The following is a 24,126-nucleotide window of genomic DNA, read 5'->3' on the forward strand; positions in this document are numbered from 1 at the left end:
CCAGGTGGAATCAGTATGATTTACAAGCATGTTTCAGAGGCTGACCCACCTTATTTTATGAAATTAAGAATTGATGTATGTTTATGCCATTTTCAATATTCAAACAGAGTCTTTTCAGGAAGACCCTTGAGGGCCCAGTGAGGGCCCAGTCCTTGAGGGCCCAGTCCTAATGGGCTATAGCACCCGCGCTGAGCACCAGAGCTGGTGGTGGGTGTTTATGGTACCCTCTGAGGAAGGAGCTGGGCCCAGTGCCAGACAGACGTCAACCGGAGCAAGGTAAGAGCTCCGGACAGTGATGCAGGCTTCTGGGGTGGGGGAGGCGTTCTGGGGCAGGGGGAGGTTGAAGGGGAGAAACCAGCCTGGGAAAGGGGTGGGACAGATCCTATCCTCTATGTCAGGCTGCAAAGCCCAACACAGAGGTTCTCAGTTCTGTGCCGGCGACATGGGAAGCCCCATTGAGGAATCTGGCACTTTTCTCAGGGGAAGAGGATGAAAGTCCCTTCCCCCCACCGGCAGCTTCCTGGCACCCATGGGATACGGCGGTTGCCATTTTGGTGCCGCTGTTCCTCCTGGCTCCAGGAAGTTTAGGACTGAGTTTAGGAATAAGAAAAGTTTGTCAGCATTTACAACATTCCCAAGTGAGATAATCTATAGCTGTTTGAATTCAGTAAGGTTAGAGAAGGAAAGAACTAAGTTTATTTACGCGAGAGGAACATTTTACAACCAATCACGTAGCGCTGGGAATTCAATCTTCTTTATGATTATATAAAATCTTTTAAAGCTGGTGCAGAATGTGTTGAAGGTATAATGGAGCAGGGAGACCTATAAACATTCTGGAGTGGTTGATGGAAGCCCCTGTAAGTGAAGTGCCCTTCACTTACAGCAAATTACAAACATGTCCTGAGAATGCTGACCTCCCCCCCACCCACCCAAAAAAAAACAGTCATGGGGAAAAAAATTAAGATAATGTTTGGAGGCTTTTCTTTCTGCAGTTTTATCCAAATGTGAATAGATATAAAATAACTTTGTGCATCATGATGCAAGGTAGATGGCAAGTCCCTTCCTGTCGTAAAATGTGCAGGCTTAGATGGAAAACATCTAAGATGATAATAATGGAAGCATGAATTAGTATGTTCAAGGGGCCTGCTACTACAGTTATGCTTCAAGTGATTTATGTGTTTAAAAATATAACTCCGTTTATATCCAGGAGTCTTATGCACCAAACTCTTTCTAAAGTAAAACTATAGGTTCCAGAGATAGAACAATGGACATACTCTAGGCTGTCCAATGGAGGTCAGGACATGGAGTTTCCATTTACTATAGGGAAGGTCAGGCAGGCTAGGTATATAATGCTCTCAGTAAACCCCCTATGCAGACCCTGAATGCAGTCCAAGCTTGTACCATCCTATGTTTTGCTATTACCAGCCCTTTGGACAGACACTGGAGTGCAGTAGTGCCATACACACACCTTCACGCACCACCACTAATGACTAAGGGCCCAATCCAGAGCCCTGCATGAAAGCTCATCGCCGGCACACACTGTTGCAAACATAAGGCGTGTTTGCAAGCCCTTACCACAGGCCCAGCACAGGAGCTAGCCCAGTGCAAGCCTGGGCCAGTGTTCCACCACCTGGTGGTCGCCCGGACCACCTGGCAGCAGAGAGGTGAGTTGGGGTGTGGGGTGAGGCAGGGAGGGGGCATTCTGGGGCAGGGGGAGGCAGGGGAAGGTGGGCAAAGGGCGGAGAGGAGGTGTGGTGGGGGAGGGAGCAGGGAGGGAGGGAGTGGGACCGGTGAAACTCTGCTCCACCGGATCCTGAGCCCCTGTGGGACTGCGCAGTCCTACATGGAACTCTCTGATTCTGTGGCAGCTCCAGAGCTGCCGTAGAAGAGTAGCCCCATTGCAGGCCTGCTTCTCTTACCCAGGGGAAGGGGGTGGAAGTCCCTTCCCCCGAGGAGCCGCTGCCAGCTGCCTGGGTGTGCTCAGGATGCCACTGCAGCCCTGTGCACTGGGCAGCTCAGGATTGGGATGTAAGGCAGTGGTTTCCAAACTATGAGTCGTGGTTCTCTGGGGAGCTGTGGAAACCAGCCAGGTGTGCCGCAGTATCCCTGCAAAAATTCTGCTGCCCTGTACGGTGTATAGGATTATAGTCAAAATGGGTTGCCACAGTCAGTGATGCAAAAGGTCAAGGGAGTCCCCAGTTGAAAAAGTTTGGGAACCACTGGACTAAGAAAATGGTCACTGCCATAATAAGGAAAAAAAACCCACCCAATCTATGTTGTGAGTAGCTGCTCACAAGCAACTTGCTACATGATGATGGCACTGATACCATGTGGTGGCCATAGTCACACAGTTTAAGTAGACTAGTCCTCATCGAGCCACAACTGAATTTCTGAACTGTCTCCATTGAGAACAATTACATTTGAGGTAAAGTCAGCATCAGGGGGCAGAAAAGCAGGGTTGGCATTAAAGGTTTGAAAAATCTGAAGCAGATTTCATGGTTCATCCTAAGCAGAAATATCTGAGAAATTCCAAGGGAAGCCAAACTATTTTCTATAAAACAAATGAAATATCTCAGGCCTTCTGCCCAGCCCTACAAAAGCTGTTGTCCTATACAATCAACTAATCAATCATTTCTTGCACTTATCAAGTCACAAACCGACATAAGTGAATGTTTTTAACTTTTAAAGCATTCCTATTTAATAGCTTTTGATTTAAAAAAATAGAAATGCTAGTAAAAATCTATGGGAAGAGACAGAAGAGTTTTGAACATAACATAAGATGGATTTCATTTTTTAAGAAAAATAATTTTGCTTCAAAATTATTTTCAGTTCAGAGTAAATTTGTTCTGCATTAGGGTTGGTATAAGCCCAGCCAAGGGGTATATTACCCCTGGGGGCTGGGGATAAGCATAGGCCCTCAGTTTAGCTGTACTTGTCGTAAAAGGTGACTAAACAACCACCGGGTAGATGGTAGATGGACTCGTTAGCCTGGGAAGGCAGCTCATCTGAGAGAAGAACAACTCTGATCTTAAACCTCCCTTGCTTTGTGGCTACATCCAGTTATGGAAAAGGCTTCAGGAGTCAACCTCAAGGTAAAATCCGGAGCCGGAGTCCCTGAGGCAGTTCATGGCTGAACACAGTCACATTCTGGCACCTCCTGCGATGCTGCTGGAACCAACCATATTGGCTTCTGCCTTTCCATTGGACCATTTCAGCGACGTGGAGAGGGGGGATTTGCTGCATGGGAAACAGTCTATCCTCCATATCTACTTTACCCAGGCTTCGTGCACTGGAGAGGACACTGTGTTGCAGAACACTGTTCAGAGCATGATACCATAGTCTTCTGAGACTGAAGGATGCCAACAACAGAAGCCCAACAATCACATGCAGGCTTAGAGTAGCTCTCAGCAAAATCAGCACTTACAACCACCAAGAGTTTTGATACAGTGTTCAAGTTTTTCCTTTACTGATAAGGGTCTGCCTTCTCTCTACAAATGAACTTGCCCTAAGGCGATTTACGCTTTTATGAATAGATTCAGTTGATGCTCCAGGGATGGGAACTTGGCACAGCATCAAGACTTGAATCAAGTCCTGAGTCTCCGCCACCTGCAACTCAACCCATGCATGAGTCTTAATGGGAGCCCTTTGCTGACTCACCCCTAATGGGTGCAGGTCAGTGGTGTAGTAGGACAGTTGCTCAATCGGAACTGTTGCTCTACAGTCCAGATTGAATGGCTTTTGTCACTGAGTCATAGGAGTAGGTACAGGTGTCACAGGATAGTCATACATTGGATGAACATGATTTACAATCACTCCAAATAGAAGTGGAACACAAATGGGTCACATTTTTGTACATTTACACAAGCAGGAAGGGGAAGACTGAAATGCTGCCACATTATAGATGTGTTTATAGACTAAACACAGACCTCTATTATCCAAAACCTTTACAACCTGAATCTCATGATTATATAAAGTATTTTCATTGCACGTCTTGCTTTAAATCATTATCTTCTTTCTCCTACCACCATACAGTATGAGATTCTATCTACAGCCAAACAGACTCTTTGAAATGAATTGCTGCCCTCAGGATCCTTCCAGCCAAGTACATTGAGATTTATACCTGAAAGCACACCGAGCAGCTGGTTATTATTAATCAACGGATGTTAAAATCAATTATATGAACTTAGAAAATGAAACCGACCCATATTACTGCAGTGCTCTGAACAATTAACACATGCTACCGCCATGGTCATTTCAATAGCCATTAAGTGGATGTTGATGGAATGGATGCAGAAGACAAAAAAATGAAGGATCTGGGTCTAGCACGGAAGAGTTCTGATAAGTTAATGCACTTTATGTGAATGATGTATAACATTACAAGAGTCTTCCGTCTTAATGGAATATGGACAGAAAGGCCAGGCTTATCAAGCCTGCCTCTAGTTAGTTAGCGGTCAGAGGAAACACTCAGGGGAATTAAGTCATTTGTTCTCATCACTCCATAAAACTGAGCAGAGGAAGCACATAGCCAGAAGAAATTTATCTGGTTATCACTGCGACACTCAAATGTAGGGACTCTGAAATTTCACTATCCTTATTGAAAGTCTTTTTGCTTCCCTCTTAATGCCTGGGATGTTCTCCTAAGCCAGAACCACCAATCTGACCTTGAAATTTTGCTTTGGAAAAATCCAATGCCAAGTCATATCAATATTGCTCACTGCGGAGGGAGTTCCTTCACCAGCATTGGAGTCCCAAAAGGGCAACCAGTGGGTAGAGACAGATGGTCCCCACAGCTTAGCTATGGCAACAATCTGCACTGCAGTTCTTCCAGGATTGCACCACCTTCTATATCCAGTCGTGGACTGCATGTTTGAATGTTAACTGATACTGTGAACTTCCTCTATGGAAAACAAGCGTATCAGAAAAGTAGTTTTGTTCAGGCTTTGCCCTGATGCACTGGAATTCAACTTGCAGAATGATCATTTAGTATGGCAGCGTTCAAAAATGTCATCCACAAAGTTCACATCCAATAAGGTAATCCAGGGTGGGCTTGTTTAGCTGTCACAAAACAGCCTTCACAGTGCATGCTGGGGGCTGCTGGTGGAGAGGGCAGAGTGGCCTCCCAAACACCATAGGACAGCCAAAGACCATTTTGAATGTTTGTTTTGAATGCCCATTTGAACATTATCTCCCGATCTCATCTGATCTGGGAAGCTAAGCAGGGTCAGGCCTGGTTAGTACTTGGATGGGAGACCGCCTAGGAATACCAGATGCTGTAGGCTTATACCATAGTCTTTCGAGACTGAAGGTTGCCAACCAGGAAGATAAAGAAGAGTATAAATTTGTAAAGAAATAAATAAAGACCCACTGGAGCAGGTAAGGTCTCACAGGGGGTGGAAGGGAATGATGGGAGAGCAGAATGGGGGAAGGAGGGATGGAATAGGGTGTGATGGGTAGGGAGGGTGGATCAGGCCCCGGAAGGGGGCAGGTTCAGCAGTGGAGGTGTACACCATATCTTGACCCCCTTGCCTTTCCGGGTCAATAAGGACTTGTGCCAGCAATTGAGCTGGTACTGGTTCGTGTTGACCTATGGCAGCTGCGGGGGTTAACCCGGAGCAAAGGAACCTATGTTCCCTTACCACCAGGAAGCCGCCAATGGCCAACCCCCCCCTCCGCCCCGCAGGATACAGCAGAAGTCATACTGGTGGCCCTGCATTGCTGGGCAGGGAGTTAGGATTGGACTGTGAGACAACTGGGTTTGCATCAAACAACAAAAATCTATCACAGGACTGAAAGGTCCAGCACTGTTCACTGGATATAAAAACAAACAGCAAAAGCCATTTTCTCTTAGGTAATAGAAAAATTTCTTCTTTGCAGATACAATGGGTTGTCACTGGGTTGAACATATACTCAAGCTAGCAGGAAAGTCTTACAACTGACCAGCAAAACCAGAATCTGAACACTGTAATACTCTTAACCCAACTGCTTAGCACTTATTGAACTACATTTCAGCCTCCAAAGTTTAAATTGTTATGCTCAAGGGTAATTAACTCCAGGAGAGTAGTTGCATTAAGGCTGCTTCACCTTGCAGCCTCTACACAGAGAAAATTGGTTCCATGCAGCAGCCCTCAGTGCTGGAGACATAAACTTTATAAGCTTACTACCTTCTGTATCATTCAGTGGCATGGATGGTCTCTCCACACCATGAACCAGCATGGAAATCTTTCCAACATGTCCTCAAGTCTCTATGGTACCGACATGGAAACTGTCCTTGCCATGAGAATGAAACAAGTGGTTGGAGGTGAACAAATTTGACAGTCCCAGGAATAAAACTGTAGGGTCCCTGCCCTGGAGAGGCCTGGAGCAGGCTTGTTCCATCCCCAGGGAGGCCTCAGATAGGCTAAAGGGGGAAGGGGGTTCCAGCACCCTTGTCCTCCTCCCTAGCAGAGCTACCAAACCTGGACTAGGAGCAGGAGCTGTTGACCTCACAGCTCCCTGCTTCACACTGACCGCCTCTCATCCCTGGCCTCCCTGTTTTATGGAGCAAGCCCGCCCCCTTTGGCCCCTCCCCTTCCTCCAGGTGGGGCAGAAAAGGCCTTTCCTGTTGCTGGCTTGTTTCCTGCAATGTTCCTTGTTTGCCCTGCCAGCCCCCTCTGGCTGGTTGGGGTGAGCCAACCTGCTTTGCCCCCTTCAAGAGCAGGGAAGTCTCCTCACCCTGAGCATGGGATGCCTGCTCCAGGGTAAGTTGGGGGTCAGGGCATCTGGGAGGGGCCCCGACAAAAACAAATACCTTCATTTTTTTTTTCATTTATTGTGTAAAAGTGCCCAAAGCAGTCAACAAGAAGACAAATACCACAATGCAAATAAAATAATGGATATCACAAAAACACACCAGCCAAAGGAACAAGAAAAAAGACAATGCAGACAAATTAAAAATTTGATTAGAACAAAACATCCTCGGAAGCCGAGCACACTGGCAAGAAGGAGAAGATCCTGAGGAAGACAGTTTCACAGACTGGGTGCCACAATGGAAAAGCCCCTCTTTATACATAAATATCAGTGAGACTTTCAGTGGACATGGCCTGCATAAGAATTTTCTGTAGACTATGCAGAGCTTCACTCAGGTAGATCTGGTTCATTAAATCCCTTGGTCTTGAGCTATTTAAAGGCCACAGTCAGCAACCTGAGCTGCACTCAGAAGCAGAATAGCACTGAATGCATCTGTCACAACAGCACCATAAAATGATTGTGAATCCTAAAGTCAATCAAGACTCTAGCTGCAGCATTCTACACTTAACCGAAGTTTCCAAACCGTGTGCAAGAACAGTCCCCAGCTAAAGCATATTACAACAATTCAACTTAACCATTGTGGCCAAAGTGATAATGACCAGGTAATAATACTGGGGGCAGCTGGGGCACCAGCCACAGTTGAGCAAAGCTGTCCAGGCCACAGCACCCACCCAAGCTCCCAGGGACAGCACCAGGTCTAGAATATTTAAATTCTGGACCCTGTCTTTCAAGGACAGTGCAACACTATCCAGCAGAAGGCGCCACTCCATCATCAACACAACAGCAACTGTTACCCTGCACATGCCCAATCTCATCTGATCTCGGAAGCTAAGCAGGGTCAGACCTGGTTAGTACTTAGATGGGAGACCGCAGGGGAATACCAGATGCTGTAGGCTTATACCATAGTCTTTCGAGACTGAAGGTTGCCAACCACCATCAACACAAAGGTGCAGTAGTCTCCACATGAGGGCTGTGATATGTGGTGGCTCTGCATCTCAAGAACCAGACAGACAAAAATAGAAGGCAAGAAAGGGGCATAGCTTAATGAAAGAGGACATACTTTACATGGATAACATCCCAGATCAAAGCATTGGCATCTCCAAATACATTTCTGAAAGACTCCGATCTGAAATCCTGGAGAGTCACTGCCAGTCAATGAAGGCCAGAATTTTTCAAACTGTGCTCCTAGCAGCCCTGGGGGTCCCCGAGACCCCTTTATAAGTATAAGAAGCTGCCATCTGCTCAGCACCCTGCAACTCCACGCATGTGCCGGTGCTTTGAGGTTCTGCGAGACTCAGTTTTGGAGTCTAAAGGGCTGTAGAGACAGGCAGCCCAATCCTGAGCTGCCCAGAGCATGGGGCTGCCACCAAAAATGCCCACCGCAGCATCCTGAGCACAACCGGGCAGCCACCGGCAGCCCCTCAAGGGAAGGGGATGTTCATCCCCTTCCTCTGGGTAAGGGTAGTAGCCCACAACGGAGTTACTCGATTCTATGGCAACCCTTGGGTCGCCGTAGAATCAATTGTGTCGGGTGGTGAACCCGACACAAAGGCTCAGGATCCGGTGAAGCGTAGTTCCACCAGTCCCGCCTTCCTCCCACCCTGCTCCCTTTCCCTGGCACACTTCCTCACCGCCCTCTCCCAGCCCTCCCTCTGCCTCCCCCTGCCCCACAACACCTCCTCCCACCTCCCCCCCATGCCTCCACTCATCTCTCCGCCAACCAGCAGTCTGTGCAACCACCAAGCCGTGGAGCACTGGTGATCCACCAGCATTGGCCCAGCGCCAGTCAGCGCTGAGCTAGCACCGGTGCTTGACCGGCGCTCAGGTCTGTGAATGGGTAGAGCGCCAGCAGTGCGAGCTCAGAACTGGGCTCTGAAACGCTTGAGAACTGCTGGTGTAGATAATTCTGAACTAGGTGACAATGAACTAGTCTGACTCTCACCCAACCCAGAGCAAATTCCCCCATGCTAATGCAATGGAGCGAGCTTAGCTGCTTCATCCGGTGAGGGAATTTCACATGCTGGAGGTCTCAGTGACATAAGGGTACATTTGTCCCCTTTCCCTGGGGAAAGCCCCAGCACCTGCAATGGGTCTACTTGGACCTCTGCAAGGCCATATGGCAGGTCCAAGTCTGCATGCAGCCATGTCTGTATGTTCTAAATGCTACTATCTAATGTATGTGAAAGGTCTGTCAATAACATTGTATGACACTCTTAAGTGGAGTGAAACCTCATACCATATAACCTGAAAAGAATCAATGCAAAAAATTACTATAATCATAAAACAAAATGCCATACTTCTCTTGCCTTTGGTAGGAGGTAGACCTGCCCTATTATATTTTTAGTACTGTCAAAATAAACCGTGGTGAATTTTTGTGGGGGATTTTGTAAGATATATCCATAGTTGTTCCCCCACACACACACACACACAATTTTATCCTGGAGTCTTTTCTTAGACATTAGGGACGTTCTGCTGTGATTGATTCTGCTACACAACTGACCACAAAATATGGAAGTACAAGTATATACTGTACCTTGTTTTACCTGTAAGGAACACACACCTGACAAAAGGCAATCTTCACATCCAGGGTAGGTTCACTGCAGTAGTATAAGAAATGGCGGCTCATAAATACCTGCAATTCAAAAAACAAAAGCATGAGTATTTGCCCCACTTGAATTCAATGGCAGGTTATAATATTTTTCACATATATACATAAATTGTAGCAGCGGGAGCTTGTAGTAGAGAGGAAAGAGTAACGGGAATTGTCCCCTGCAACTGACTGCAGAGATACAATAACAACAACAGCATTTATGTTCTAGGAGTGCAAGTCCCCTTACCCCGAGGGACATACCATGCACTGGGAAGCATTGTATTGAGCTGCCCAAGTCCAATACTATCCACACTTTCCTGGGAGTAAGTCCCATTGACTATAATGGGATTTACTTCTGAGTAGACATGCATAGGATTGTGCTCTCAACAGTTTATTACCTGACCACCAGTACACAGAAAACCAAAAAGAAAAAGAAAAGAGTCCCTGAATGATCTCAGCCTAAAATGCACATGTATTTAATTTTTAATGAATGAATGATAACCTTGTTCCAAAAAAGCAAGCAGTCGACCTTTTCGGTGTTGTGTTGCAGGAGCTCAGATTGCTGTCTCATTGCTCAGTGAGTCACTTCAGAAGCTTTCCCCCCTTCCACAGATGGTTTAATTATTTTCCCCCACCTCTCCACCTCTTTGCAAAAGATTTTAATATTAATCATAGTCTCATTGGTTTCTGGAAATCTAGGAGCTAATTATGTCCTCTCTCTACAGGGGCGTCGAGCATCTGAGTCCCATTAAGTACAACCAGGAAGAGCGGCTGAAGCATTATCATGATATCAGAAGGCAATGATTCATCCAGCATCTTCCAGAACAGACCGAGTTTGAAGCAGAGCAGAATGGGGAAGCTAGCAGACAGGGAAAAATGTCTTCCTCAATTGAGTTTTCGGCAGCAGCATTACACTCTACATGCTGGGTGTACACTGATAAACATGTACAGATCTTACTTTTCCCACTATGTAATGAATGAATAAATAGCTAGCCCATTGTAGACTGGCATGCTTTTTTCCTAGCCAAAATACATTTTGATGCATATTCATCATTTTAAAGCACTAAACGTCTCAACTATAAACAAGCGAATGGGCGTTGTGAATCCCAAAAGAGCTGAGTTCAAAGGTTAGGAGATCTTCATCTAACATCCGTTAACCACATCTTTCTGAACTTGATGATACTGCTGGAGCATCAGATGAGATCCTGTATTTGGTCTGCCCTACATCCTGTTATAAAGTCTAAAATATCATCTTGTATCCTTGATCTTGAGCTTAGAATCCCAGGAAATTTTAGAGGGATTTCAAGTAGAGCTTTTTATCAACTCTGAATTCTGATATAGTGTTGGCTGAGCCTCTTAGTGAGATTCACAAGCCAATTAAGCCAGGAGCTTGAGCTGAAGATGATCTACTCAACTTAGAAGGAACTCTTAATGAAGGATAACACAATCAGCTTTAAGCTAATTATTCTCTATTTGACTTAGGGATGGTAGAAGGATTTGTACTTAAAGACGTTAAAAAATGAGAACAATTTTCTCCATTGGTCCAAAGTACCCTTTAAATTATTCTTCAAATTAAGTGGGCAAATTTAAAATGAGAATAAGGTAATTTAAGTATGTAAAACATCCATTCAAATCCTAGCAGAAAAAGGTTTATCTTCACTTAAGAAACCTCACACTACCAGAAAGAGAAATAATGGCTTTCCATTAAGTTTTTTTTTAAAAAAAAATCAGGTCATTTGTCTAACTCTTAAACTTGAAAGGAGAGACAAAGTGGTTAAAGACCTTAAAAGAGGTGGGGGTGTCGACCTATTGGAGGCCTGCAGTAAGAATAGAAATAAGGAACATTTCAGACATGTTAAATTTAAATTTGCCTAGTGGTAGCTGAATAAATTAATAACAATAACAATAAGTAAAAAATTCAAGTGGCAGAAGTTCACGCCAGAGATCTCTACTTTAAAAGAGATCTTTGCTTTGAAAGAAGACATGCTATTGAAATATCAACTAAAGCTAAATTAGAAGTGAATTGGGGGATTTCTCGTCAGGTGCAACATCTGAGATGCTAGAAAGGTTTAAGGAAGGCGACCTGAATTTCTTAGAAAGGTTCTACACAACACCACGATAGTTACCAGATTTTGCAGAAAAAGACATATGAAACTACCCAAAGGTTCTACCATATAAAAATACTGGAAGAATTTCCAGGACAGGTAAAAGAGTTTCAACAAGACTGGCAAATATTTGGGAGGGGGTGACACTTCTCTAATTAAAATGCAACAGATCTCTAGATCCAAAAGTTATCTGATAAAAATGTACATTATTTACTTTAGAAAATTAGGAATAGAGATGCTAATGAAGCTTAGCATGGTGGGGGCTCACAAAACAAAGTAACTCAACTTCTACTCAATGAGGATAGAAGAATACTCGTTTGAGTGTTCTTGTTCCTGCATGTGCTAAGGAAGCATTTCTCAAACTGTGGGTCCCTGGGTTGTGACCCAATTTCTGGTGGGTCCCACAGAGCTTCTAGTGAAAATATGGGTGATGGAAAGCTCAGATAACTAAAGCCCTGAGACTATTCAAAAATCAGACAGCTGCTAACTGCTCTGCAAAGCTGAGCTCCTGCAGTTTGCAAGATAGCTGCTAATTGCTCTCCAAACAGCTGAGATTCTGCAGTTTGAAGGCTTGTGCAAATACAGGGAGATAAATGTGAAAATGAGAAAAAAGTGTCTTTTTCTGTGTCCCGTCCCGTTCCCCAAGTCTGTCAATGAAAGATAGTGGAGGCACATAACTAAGCCCCTCAAGCCTTGAAGCTGATCATTAGGGTCATCTCATTATGAGAAATGGATTGAGGGCTCTTTAAATAAATAAATAAATAAATAAATAAATAAATAAATAAATAAATAATGCTTATTTCTAAATAATTTATTTCCAGATCATTCCTACACCATTATTTCTTTCTAGATCAGTGTTTCTCAATATTTGTCCTCTGCTGTACCACTTCACATGGTCCACCTACTCAAAGTACCACCAGAAGTAACTGGTGATGACATCACTGCCAGTTACGTCTGGGTTGGGAGGCCAGATGCAATGTGACAAACACCAGTATGAGGCTCAGGCTAGCTGGGAGGCCCTTTTCGAACGTGGAAAAACATGCTTTGGAGCTCTGCCCGCCGAGCCAAGCTTCCTACCATCTCCGGCTGTGTTACATTTCTGGTCTCACTGCTGAGCAGTAGGTGTCCATGGGTCCTGTGAGTACCACCAGACACTGCCTCAGGTACCTTTGGTGGTACCTGTACCACTGATTGAGAAACACTGTCCTAGATCATTTCTATATTATTTCTTCCCAGATCTAGATCTTTTACTAACATCTCATAAAGCTAGGTGGGTCCTGATAAAATGTCATTTTAAAAAGTGGGACCTGGTGATAAGAAGTTTGACAACCACTGTGCTAAGGTACATGCAGTGCAATCCTAAACATGGAAGTTAGAAGTCAGTCTCACTGACAGTCCAATCCTATCCACACTTTCCTGGGAGTAAGACTCATTGACTCTAATGGGACTTACTTCTGAGTAGACATGCATAGGATTGGGCTGCGAGTTAGCACAGATTTTCCTTTCCTTTTTTTTTTCTACAGAAGGATGCAGGCACTTTCTACCAATATATAGCTATAATCTTCATGCAATTTACTCCTGCAACAAACTCTTAAGGGAACACTAGAATGAGCCATCCCTTATGCAGTGATGTTGCCCCCGCCCCAATCTAAACATAGTAGGAGGTAAAGATATGGTGTTCAAAGACATGTTCCAAGAGGGCATCACACAACACACACTGTAAACTATGGTCTAAAAAGGCAAAAATACCGTATAGCACGTGAAATTTTTGCCAAGTAATCAAGCTCCAATTCTCACTTCGCCTTATCTCTGGGTCAGAGGGCAAAGCCTTTCAACTCTGAAAAGTTATGTTGTATGTAGAGCTTCTGGCTAAACACACCAGACACCTTAAAGGTGGATTTGATTCATGGTTCAAACTTTTTCACTTGCATATCCCTTGGCAGCCCATTTCCATAAATTGTACCCTTCCTATTAGCAAAATGTTTGTAATTAGTAAGACAAGCCCTCATCTCCTCCATATGAAAGCCCAGACTTCATGTATTCATCACATATTTTGACGGTATTGTTGCCCAAAACTTGCCCTTATCTGTGGGGTCAACTTGCAGGCAAGTGCCTGCGGTAAGTGGCATAAATCATAAATCAGCTGGGCATTTGTTTCCTTTGCTGGTACTCAAAAGAGAATCATGATTAAAAAGCAAATGTTGCAGCTTGGGCTTTCATGATTTTATATTCATCCCTGCTGAGTAAATGGGTGATATCCTGGAAAAAAAATCAATAAAAAAACCTTGTTCCTTAGATAAATGTCAGTGGTAAAGCTGCCTGAAGGTCTGCAATGAACTGCATCATGGACTATGTTTAATATGCTCACAAGCTAAACTATCATATTTCCCATACACAGCACAACTTTTAGCTTCTTTTGCCTCCAAAGTACAGATATTACCATGGGTGCTGTATGATGGGTGGAAATGGAACACAGACTGACTGTGCAACTACAAGCATGGGGCGTTTTCCTATGTGCAGAGAATATCATAGAAAAGTACACCAGTTCACTTATTTTGCAGGTAGCTCCAAAAAGTTAATAAGAACATAAGAACAGCCCCACTGGATCAGGCCATAGGCCCATTTAGTCCAGCTTCCTGTATCTCACAATGGGCCACCAAATGCCTCAGGGAGCACACCAGATAACAAGAGACCTGCATCCTGGTGCCCTCCCCTGCATCTGGCATTTTGACATATCCCATTTCTGAAATCAGGAGGTTGCACATACACATCATGGTTTGTAACCCGTGATGGATTTTTCCTCCAGAAATTTGTCCCATCCCCTTTTAAAGGCATCTAGACCAGATGCCATCAACTCATCCTGTAGCAAGGAGTTCTACAGATTAACTACACGCTGAGTGAAGAAATATTTTTTATTGTCTGTCCTAACTCTCCCAACACTCCATTTTAGTGGATGTCCCCTGTTAAATTTGCTGTGCAGCATTTCATTTACATAAGGACCATTCTCAGTGACCTTAAGAGAGGTATATTTAAGTGAAACAGCCTTTCAAAATGCTAGCAAATTTAGATTTTTTTATAGCTAGATGTTTAGGATGCCATCCTAAGATTATGACTTTTAACCCCCTTTCTGTAATACAAAAGGATGGTTCAAATATAAGGAATGACTCATTCATATTTATCAATCTGGAATATGCATCCTTACTGCATTTCATTGGTCTTCAATTGATGAGTCGCAATCCAACATAGGGTGAGTCACACCAGCATCACATACATGGACTCTGGAAGTTTCTCTCTGATGGACAGCTGCAAATAGATAAGACACCAGTTAGGCAGCCATCCTAGGCCCTTCTTTGATAAAATTAAAGGGAAAGATCCTTCCAAAATATTATTCACTGAAGATTAGGCCAATCGCCAATTAGAGTAATTGTTCTCCCTCTCATCAATAGTTGGGGACATTTCTCCCAGGGCAATACCACATGCTGAAAATTCCTCCTCCTTGGAGGCTCACTTAGACTCAGGAAACACACAAACTTTACCATAGCACCGTACCATAAGGAACATATCAGGAGATCAACCCATGCTATCAGAGCAGATGGCTCAAAACCAAAATATGCCTCCTTTAAATGATTACTAACAGTCTAGGCTACTAAATTTTAACCTCCAAGGGCAAAGAGGGACCTTTTACAGTGGTGTCCTCTTGTATTTAGCAAGGGGAGAACAACTGCCCTTCCTTATCCCAGTATTGGCATATTTCCCAGTGATACTTGCCGGTATCAATTCTGCATCTTTTTTTTTTAAACCAGAAACTCCTTAGGGGTGTGAACCACCATCTGATGTAGTGCAAAGGGCTAAAAGCAGGAAAAAGAAAACCTCAGTGGAACCCTCTGTGAGCTCCTTGTATCCCAGCCTAATTTGTCAGTACATTATTTTCTCTTTATTGGTAAGCATTTTTAAATCACATTGTCTACTTTTTGTCAAAATACTATCCATTCATCTAACAACCCTGATGAATGAATCAGTACAATTTTGCAGTAAGCAAAAGTGGTCAGTACATTTAGGCATCACATTGCTGGTTTCGCCTTAAAAATGATGATTCCAACCCTCTTTGGCCTTGAACAGTTTGCAGGCTGGGCTGAAGATCTTTCAAGGCTGAAAAGCCTCATCATTTCTTCAAGGTGCACAGTAATTGGTGGTGCACAACTCATTTTAAGATCTTGAGAATAATTATTTGCTTGATAATCACAGGTACCTTTGCAACTCAAAAAGGGGTTCCAGAACATTGGCTAAACAGTGCAGCAGAACAAATAGAGTAAGGGTGGAATCAACAGTCATTAAAAGCAATGGTCGTTAGGCAACATTGATTTCAATGGGATATAGGCTGTACCCTGACTGCTACTTAAAGAAAGGCTTAAATTGGACCCTTTTGCAATAAAGGACCAGATAACAGTACTTGCTTTTTCCAAGGTCAAGTACTATTTTTATACAGGGATGCTTCAAAAATCATCAACATTCTAGCTATCAAATTCAGCTTTGCCTACCAGACTGAGGAAAGAATGTTAAATTTCTCCTTCCATGACTAAAGGATATACTTGTGTTACTGCAATTCCTCGAACATATTTTTGAAGCACTCGGACAACTCTTTCTACATCATCAGCTGAGGAACACCATGGGGATGATTCACATGGGATGGCTTCAACCTCTGGTTAAGACAACCCTCGTTAGCATTAGCCATGCCCAGCACCAATGGAAATACAACACTACATTGTTAAGGCAAAGCCTGCTTTTTTTTTGGGGGGGGGGGGGGATTTGTGGCTTCCACATTAAGGAGCTGGAGTCCAATACAATAGCATTGGGCCTGTGTGATGGTTACTAACTACTATCCGAAGTGCTGGAAAGATAGAAGGGTCTGTAAAGGGTCTGTGTCCGACATGCTGTATGTGTAGATCCCAACTTTAATCTCCAGGTAGAACAGAGAAAAACTAAAAACATAAGAAGAGCCCCACTGGATCAGGCCAAAGGCCCATGTAGTCCAGCTTCCTGTATCTCACAGCAGCCCACAAATGCCTCAGGGAGCACACAAGACAACAAGAGACCTGCATCCTGGTGCCCTCCCTTGCGTCTGGCATTCTGAGGTAGTCTGCTTCAAAAATCAGGAGGTTGCACATACCCATCATGGCTTGTAACCTGTGATGGACTTTTCCTCCAGAAATACATCCAATTCCCTTTTAAAGGCATCTAGGCAAGATGCCAACACTACTTCCAGTGGCAAGGAGTTCCACAGACTAATTACAAGCTGGATAAAGAAATATTTTTTTTGTCTGTCCTAACTCTCCCAACACTCCATTTTAGTAGATGTCCCCTGGTTCTGGTGTTGTGTGACAGAGAGCATCTCTCTATCCACTCTATTCATCCCCTGCATAATTTTATATGGCTCAATCATGCCCCCCTCCCAGGCGCCTTTTTTGTAAACTGAAGAACCCAAAATGCTGTAGCCTTTTCTCGTAAGAGAGGTGCCCAAGTCCAGTAATCCTTTTGGTTGCTCTCTTCTGCACCTTTTCCAGTTTCCTGAAACCCTAGAGGTTCCTTGAGTGGCATATAAATGACTATGACCCATATTCATTCTATGCTTGAATTGGACTCTGAAGACTCTTCCCAGCTCATCATAGCTCACTAGGCTAGACTCTAGCCTCGGATGTTGAGAGGAACCCAGTTCAAATCATTCAGATTATATTAAATGGTCAGGTTTCTCTCTGTTACACATGAAAGCAGGAACCCAACTCTTTCCCAGCTGTCTCTTCTGTGTTAATTAAAGAAAACCTAGCATTTAAACTGTACACATTCCACTGTAATTCTCAGTGCCATGGGTATTTTGCCATTAAAACATACTCATTTCAAAATCTAATGAATGAATAAACCCATAATGTTCCTGGAGAAAATATCCTGAGTTTTCCACAATGGTTCCCCAGAAGCATAGCTAGCTCCGGTATATAATACTATGAACCAATCGGCTCAGACGTTCTTTGGAAACAGCTATTCTTCCACATTTGTTTCTGCAATAAAATGGAGCTCTGTTGTTACAAAATGTCAATTTCCCATTTAAAAAAAAAAATGTGGGAAAGTAAGCAGCTAACTTCAGATACAGCTTGAAGCTACTGGTCTTCTTCTGTATGATTTAATTTTTCTTTAATCTGCCCAAATGTTAATATGTGCATCATTCATGACATTCGGTATGTTCTATGGAGTGTTTCCATTTGTATGTAAATATGTAATCGGTGGGAGATGGAATAATGTATATCTATAGCCCAAGGCTTGCTATTATTCTAAGTGAGAACTTTCTACAAAGGAAGCAACCCTGCTGAGACCCAGCGGGGCTTCCTCTCAGGCAAATGTATGGACAACTTCAAAGTTAATATACATCTATTGGCCTATATAGATATACACATTATATATTAATGTGAACAAATGCACACGTATTAATAAATAATGTGCATTATCTCGTATGTGTATACACAATTTATATTAATAGAGTTGTACGTTTTCATGGAGAAAAATTGCTAATTTTATTGGTTAAAAACAAGTTTTTATTTCACAACAGATTGCCCTAAATAGAAGATATTCCACAATTAAACATAAACTATTTATTCATGTATTAAAACAGTCTTGTGGCATTGGGGAGAAGTTATGAAAATGAATAATTATAATTTTAACATCCAGCAATATATAGTAGTGGTTATGATTGTAATTCCTGTACAGCGTATATTCATGGAAAAAAAGTATTCATATATTAATTATACATATACTTAAGCATCAATTAAATAGTTACAACTTCTGTGGAACTGTAATGAGGAGGGAGAAGACTGAGCCCCTTCTCCTACCACCCTGTTTTGAGAACAAAAGAGCTAATATTATAATGCCGTTGTACAAATCGATGGTATGGCCACACCTGGAGTATTGTGTCCAGTTCTGGTCGCCACATCTCAAAAAGGACATAGTGGAAATGGAAAAGGTGCAAAAGAGAGTGACTAAGATGATTACGGGGCTGCGGCACCTTCCTTATGAGGAAAGGCTACAGCGTTTGGGCCCCTTCAGCCTAGAAAAGAGGCGCCTGAGGGGGGGCATGATTGAGACGTACAAAATTACAAAGGGGATGGACCGAGTGGATAGAGAGATGCTCTTTACACTCTTACATAACACTAGAACCAGGGGACATCCATTAAAATTGAGTGTTGGGAGAGTTAGAACAGACAAAAGAAAATATTTCTTTACTCAGTGTGTGGTTGGTCTGTGGAACTCCTTGCCACAGGATGTGGTGATGGCGACTGGCCTGGATGCCTTTAAAAGGGGATTGGACAAGTTTCTGGAGGAAAAATCCATTATGGGTTACAAGCCATGATGTGTATGTGCAACCTCCCGATTTTAGAAATGGGCTATGTCAGAATGCCAGATGCAAGGGAGGGCACCAGGATGCAGGTCTCTTGTTATCTGGTGTGCTCCCTGGGGCATTTGGTGGGCCGCTGTGAGATACAGGAAGCTGGACTAGATGGGCCTATGGCCGGATCCAGTGGGGCTGTTCTTATGTTCTTATGTACCACCCCTTGTTGGTACAATGGTGCAAAAAACAGGCTCACTGTACCCTGCTTTGGGGGGGGGGCAGATTGGGAGGTTTCAGAGGCAAAGGGGAATTTAAACACCCTTACACCCCTGTAAGCATCTCAACCTGCAATGAGTCTCCTTGCACTTGTGCTAGCAATTTCGCTAGTGCATGTCCGAGGAGAGAAAGGGGTCAAAGAGGCTGCAGGAAAGGGGGATAGCACAGGTCATCGCCTCCAGATCCACCCTCTCCAACAGCCCCCCGTTAAGTCCCCTTCCTGCCAAGTTTTGCCTCCCCCACCCTCACTCATCTCCAACTGGTCTTTCCCAGCCCCAAACATTTTTCACTTAAAGCATGCTCTGCCACCAAACTGTAACTTCTCCTAGCTTTACACAAGTTCAGGTCATAGCTAGTTGCCATCACACAAGTCCAGTGCTGTGATACTACTCTCCATCTCCTAGTCCTAGAAGGCACAAATTCTACCACTCAGGATTCTTCGGTTTCCACCATGATGTAGTGCTATCTTTGCAATGGCGTTAGGCATGAGCAATACTTACCAAAAATGCCTTCAGCATAGTTTGAAATCAGGATTGAAGGCAATCCTGGCTAGTGTCAATGAGAAGAAAAGAGAAGGGGGGACTCACATTGGGAGAGGGAGGAGGAGGGAACCATGGTTAAGAGCAGGAATGTTTTGTCTGCACCAGGCCACAATCTGGCTGTCTCTGAATCTCATCAGGCTGTTCGCCTGGCTTGAGAAACAGCTGACTGCAATCAATTCCTGGAAGGCAGGATGACTTACTAGTGCTGCAAAATTGCAAAGGTTATCCATCAGCTCCACTCATCTTGCGAGCGAGAAATATATAGCAACACTTATACCATGAGAATACAAAACAACTAAGGCAGTTCCATCAGTTATGGGATCTTATGCTAAGCAAGAAAGCTGTTATCAAGGATACTATTTTATGTGTTACAGGCAAGTTTGGAGGCTATTTACCAAATACAATCAAATACCCTGAAAGTCTGATACGGCTGTCCCTTAACATTTGTGAATTTCAGGTCAAGCTATTGTAGGAGCTTTTGTATATAAGCTATTTCGTAGGAGCTATTGTATATAAGACAAATCAATTGAAATCCAATTTCTCTATTCCCACTGGCTAGGGGTTTCCTTGCTGGGGAAATGCTGGTTGACTCATTTCCTTCTTTTGAAAGTGACATTGTGATCTATAAGGATGTGCATTAAGTGCCATGGCAGCTGAATCAAGCACCCTGACAAAGACTTGGGATTGGGACAAAATGAAAGGGAGCAGTTACTGCCCCCCCCATACCAACTATCCAAAAGGGCAAGGCTGACCTTGCTGTGTTGTGACTTGAAAGAGTCTCATGGAACAACACCCCAGGAGGGGCGGCGAGTGCAGAGCCCCCAGCCCACCCGCCTGACACCCTCTCCAATTTACTGCTCCACTGGGGTACCAAAGCTCTTCTGACTTGCTGAGTGTAGATCGAAAGAGGATCACAGCAGCAGTAGCCTCAAGCAGGCCGGAAAAGATTTGGAGGCAACCCCCTTCCCTGAACTTAGCAATGACTTCAACATGCAGGCTCCCTGCTCCCCACTGCTTCTGTTGGTAGTGAGAACGAGCAGGGAATGCTGGGTTCCAAGAATCCCCTGCTCCTGTTCATTTCAAAGAGGCAAAGAGCAGGGAGCCTGCATGCCACACTTGTCTTAAGCAAAGAGAAGGAGGGACAAGGGCATGCCTGCTTGTTCGCCTACCCATTCTCCCCATGCATGCACGGGGAGTTGTGCATGTGTTTGAGCACATATGCATGAAGAGGTGGTATTTGGGGTGGAGATTCAAGCAGTGTGGAGGTTCATGCCATCCCTGTGAAAAGGTAAGAAACTTACAAGTTAAATCCAATGCTACGTAAACTAGGGCGGAATTCCGACATCCCACCGACCAAACCATGGTTAAGGAAGCTTATCTATAGATGTCTGAATTGGCAATTCAAGACTTAGAACAAATCAAAATGGTTTGGGGTGATGCTTGAACTGATGAACTATACTTACATCCACAGCTCTGGCTCCAGAGGCCACTGCAACCAAGAACTGTGGTGCTGAGCAGATAAGAACATAACAACATAAGAACAGCCCCACTGGATCAGGCCATAGGCCCATCTAGTCCAGCTTCCTGTATCTCACAGAGGCCCACCAAATGCCCCAGGGAGCACACCAGATAACAAGAGACCTCATCCTGGTGCCCTCCCTTGCATCTGGCCTTCTGACATAACCCATTTCTAAAATCAGGAGGTTGCGCATACGCATCATGGCTTTTAACCCGTAATGGATTTTTCCTCCAGAAACTTGTCCAATCCCCTTTTAAACGCGTCCAGGCCAGATGCCGTCACCACATCCTGTGGCAAGGAGTTCCACAGACCAACCACACGCTGAGTAAAGAAATATTTTCTTTTGTCTGTCCTAACTCTCCCAACACTCAACTTTAGTGGATGTCCCCTGGTTCTGGTATTATGTGAGAGTGTAAAGAGCATCTCCCTATCCGCTCTGTCCATCCCCTGCATAATTTTGTATGTCTCAATCATGTCCCCCCTCAGGCGTCTCTTTTCTAGGCTGAAGAGGCCCAAACGCCATAGCCTTTCCTCATAAGGTAGGTGCCCCAGCCCCGTAATCATCTTAGTCACTCTCTTTTGCACCTTTTCCAATTCCACTATGTCTTTTTTGAGATGCGGCAACCAGAACTGGACACAATACTCCAGGTGTGGCCTTACCATCGATTTGTACAACGGCATTATAATATTAGCCGTTTTGTTTTCAATACCTTTCCTAATTATCCCAAGCATAGAATTGGCCTTCTTAACTGCCGCCGCACATTGAGTCGACACATTCATCGACCTGTCCACCACCACCCCAAGATCTCTCTCCTGATCTGTCACAAACAGCTCAGAACCCATCAGCCTATATCTAAAGTTTTGTTTTTTTGCAGATACAAAATGAAAGCAGAAAAACAGCTCAGACCATGGTTTCAGGTTCTGAATTATGGCTAGCACAAACCATGTTTTTGTGTGATGTCTGAACTGAGATAATATGTGCATTGAAGCTTCCACGTCTTTTCTGTTTTGTCAGCAAAGCCAAGTAGGGGTAAAATTGGGCTCTTAAAATATCTAGCAGAATGTGGGTCTTCAACAATGGTTGGCAACCTTCAGTCTCGATAGACTATGGTATGTCTACAGCACCTGGTATTTCCAGGCGGTCTCCCATCCAAGTACTAACCAGGCCTGACCCTGCTTAGCTTCCAAGATCAGATGAGATCGGGCATGTGCAGGGTGGGTCTTCATGGGTGCAGAATTTACTTCTCCTTGCCTATGGGTGCTTATCAGGAAGTGGGTATGAAAAGAGGCAGGTTTGCTTCTTAAGCTAACAATGTGGAAATGTTTTGTACAAATCCACTGAAATGTTTTGGAAAATAATCCATTTCATGTCCTCTCTGATTTAGTATGGTCAGATTTACTTGCAAGTTTCTGATGGCAGAATTTCTGAATCCTGTCTGATGAAAAGTCCAGGGCTATAGTAAAAACGGGATTTTTTTCTCTTCTCTCTCCAGACTGCCTATTACAATTTTAATAAGCTTTGGCCTCTAAGGTCACTTTCTCAGCACTGTTAACCTGCCCATCATATCAAGGCAAATAAAAATCCTTCTTCCTAACAGGAATTTAGAGCAAAGTGGAGAACTTTATTATCACTGATAAAACAAAAGCTTATAAAGGTGCTGACCAGCCATTTGTAAAAGCTATTTCTCCTAGGAAGATTATGATTTGGGAGCGTAGGCTCTTTGGGTGAAACAAAGACAACAAAATCTTGGTCAGGTCAGAGTGATTTGGTCGTCCTCTCATATTTTGCTATGCGGAATCCCGAAAACATTTTCATTATTTCAGCAAATTAATTGCATTGCAAATTGCACCAATGTTACTACAAATGCTTTAAGGCTGCAATCCTATACACACTTACTTGAGAGTAACAGCCCAATCCTATCCAAGCTGCCACATTACAGCAGCGTTGAAATGGCCACTGCTGTATCCTGCGGGGTCAGGGAGGCCGCCAGAGGTCTCCTCAAGGTAAGGGAACATCTGCCCCCTTACCTCATGTTGAGGTCTGGCAGCCTCCATGAATCCAGCCTCTACTTGAATCTGGACCAGCTCAATCTCTGTTGCAGATCTGAGAAGACCTGTGTAGGGCTTTCAGGCATGGGGGGGAGAGGATCTGGCGGCAGTCTCCTTGGCTGTCCCCACCCCCTCCTGGGCTTGAACTGACCTCCTCTCTGCCTCCCCCCACCCCAGAACTCTTCCCAACTGCTTGGTGGGATACTTATCACTGATGGCCCTCAGGGCTTCTCTGAATGGTGCAGAGTCCTCCCTGCTGGCACTCCCCGTGAAGTGCCTTATAGCGCATTCGTGATGGCTGTCTCTCAGGCAGCGTGCAGGAGATTGGCGCTGGCCCAAGATTGAATTGGGTCCTAAATCTCATTGAACTCAGTAGAGCTTACTTCTGAGCGGGCATGCGTAGGATTGAGCTGTAAGAATCCTTTACAACTTCCTATTCCTGAATTCCTGTGATGTGTACCAAGCTGAAACGCTTTCACCCAGCAGGATTTTTTTTTAATTCATGAACTGAATTCTTAAGAGTGGCGCTGCTGTTTATGTTAGCAAACTCAGACCACAATCCTAACTTGTGCTGGAACAGCCAGGCCGATTGGCCTGTGCTGTGTCCCACACAAGGTGGGTGCCGGCTGGGTAAGGAGGTATTTCTCCTCTTACCCCAAGTAATGCCCCAGCCACCTCTATGGGGCTACTCAGATCTGCACCAGGAATTTCACAGGTGCAAATCTGAGCAGACCATGTAAGTCTGCAGGGCATGGGAATAAGGATTTGGCCAGTGCTGCCACGGTCAGTCCCACCCCCTCCTGCCCACCCAAAATGCCTCACCCCCAGAACATCCTCCTGCCACCCTCTCCCACCCACCCACTCCCACTGGCACAAACCTCATCCTC

At 44.3% G+C, this 24,126-nt stretch overlaps 1 protein-coding gene and 1 pseudogene across 2 annotated transcripts in view; both read right to left on the reverse strand.

The window, feature by feature from the left end:
- MAPK10 (mitogen-activated protein kinase 10) overlaps window positions 1–9,412 on the reverse strand; it is a 111,878-nt gene extending 102,466 nt beyond the window's left edge. For both annotated transcript variants that reach the window (XM_066631610.1, XM_066631609.1), the window contains exon 1: window positions 9,347–9,412. In XM_066631610.1, coding sequence (XP_066487707.1) covers window positions 9,347–9,412 — 66 coding nt within the window. The remainder of the gene's footprint in view (window positions 1–9,346) is intronic.
- Window positions 9,413–22,303: 12,891 nt separating this feature from the next.
- On the reverse strand, window positions 22,304–22,427 carry LOC136656655 (5S ribosomal RNA; annotated as a pseudogene).
- Window positions 22,428–24,126: the final 1,699 nt, after the last annotated feature.

This window comes from Tiliqua scincoides, chromosome 6, assembly GCF_035046505.1.
Source record: "Tiliqua scincoides isolate rTilSci1 chromosome 6, rTilSci1.hap2, whole genome shotgun sequence".
Lineage (NCBI taxonomy): Eukaryota > Metazoa > Chordata > Lepidosauria > Squamata > Scincidae > Tiliqua > Tiliqua scincoides.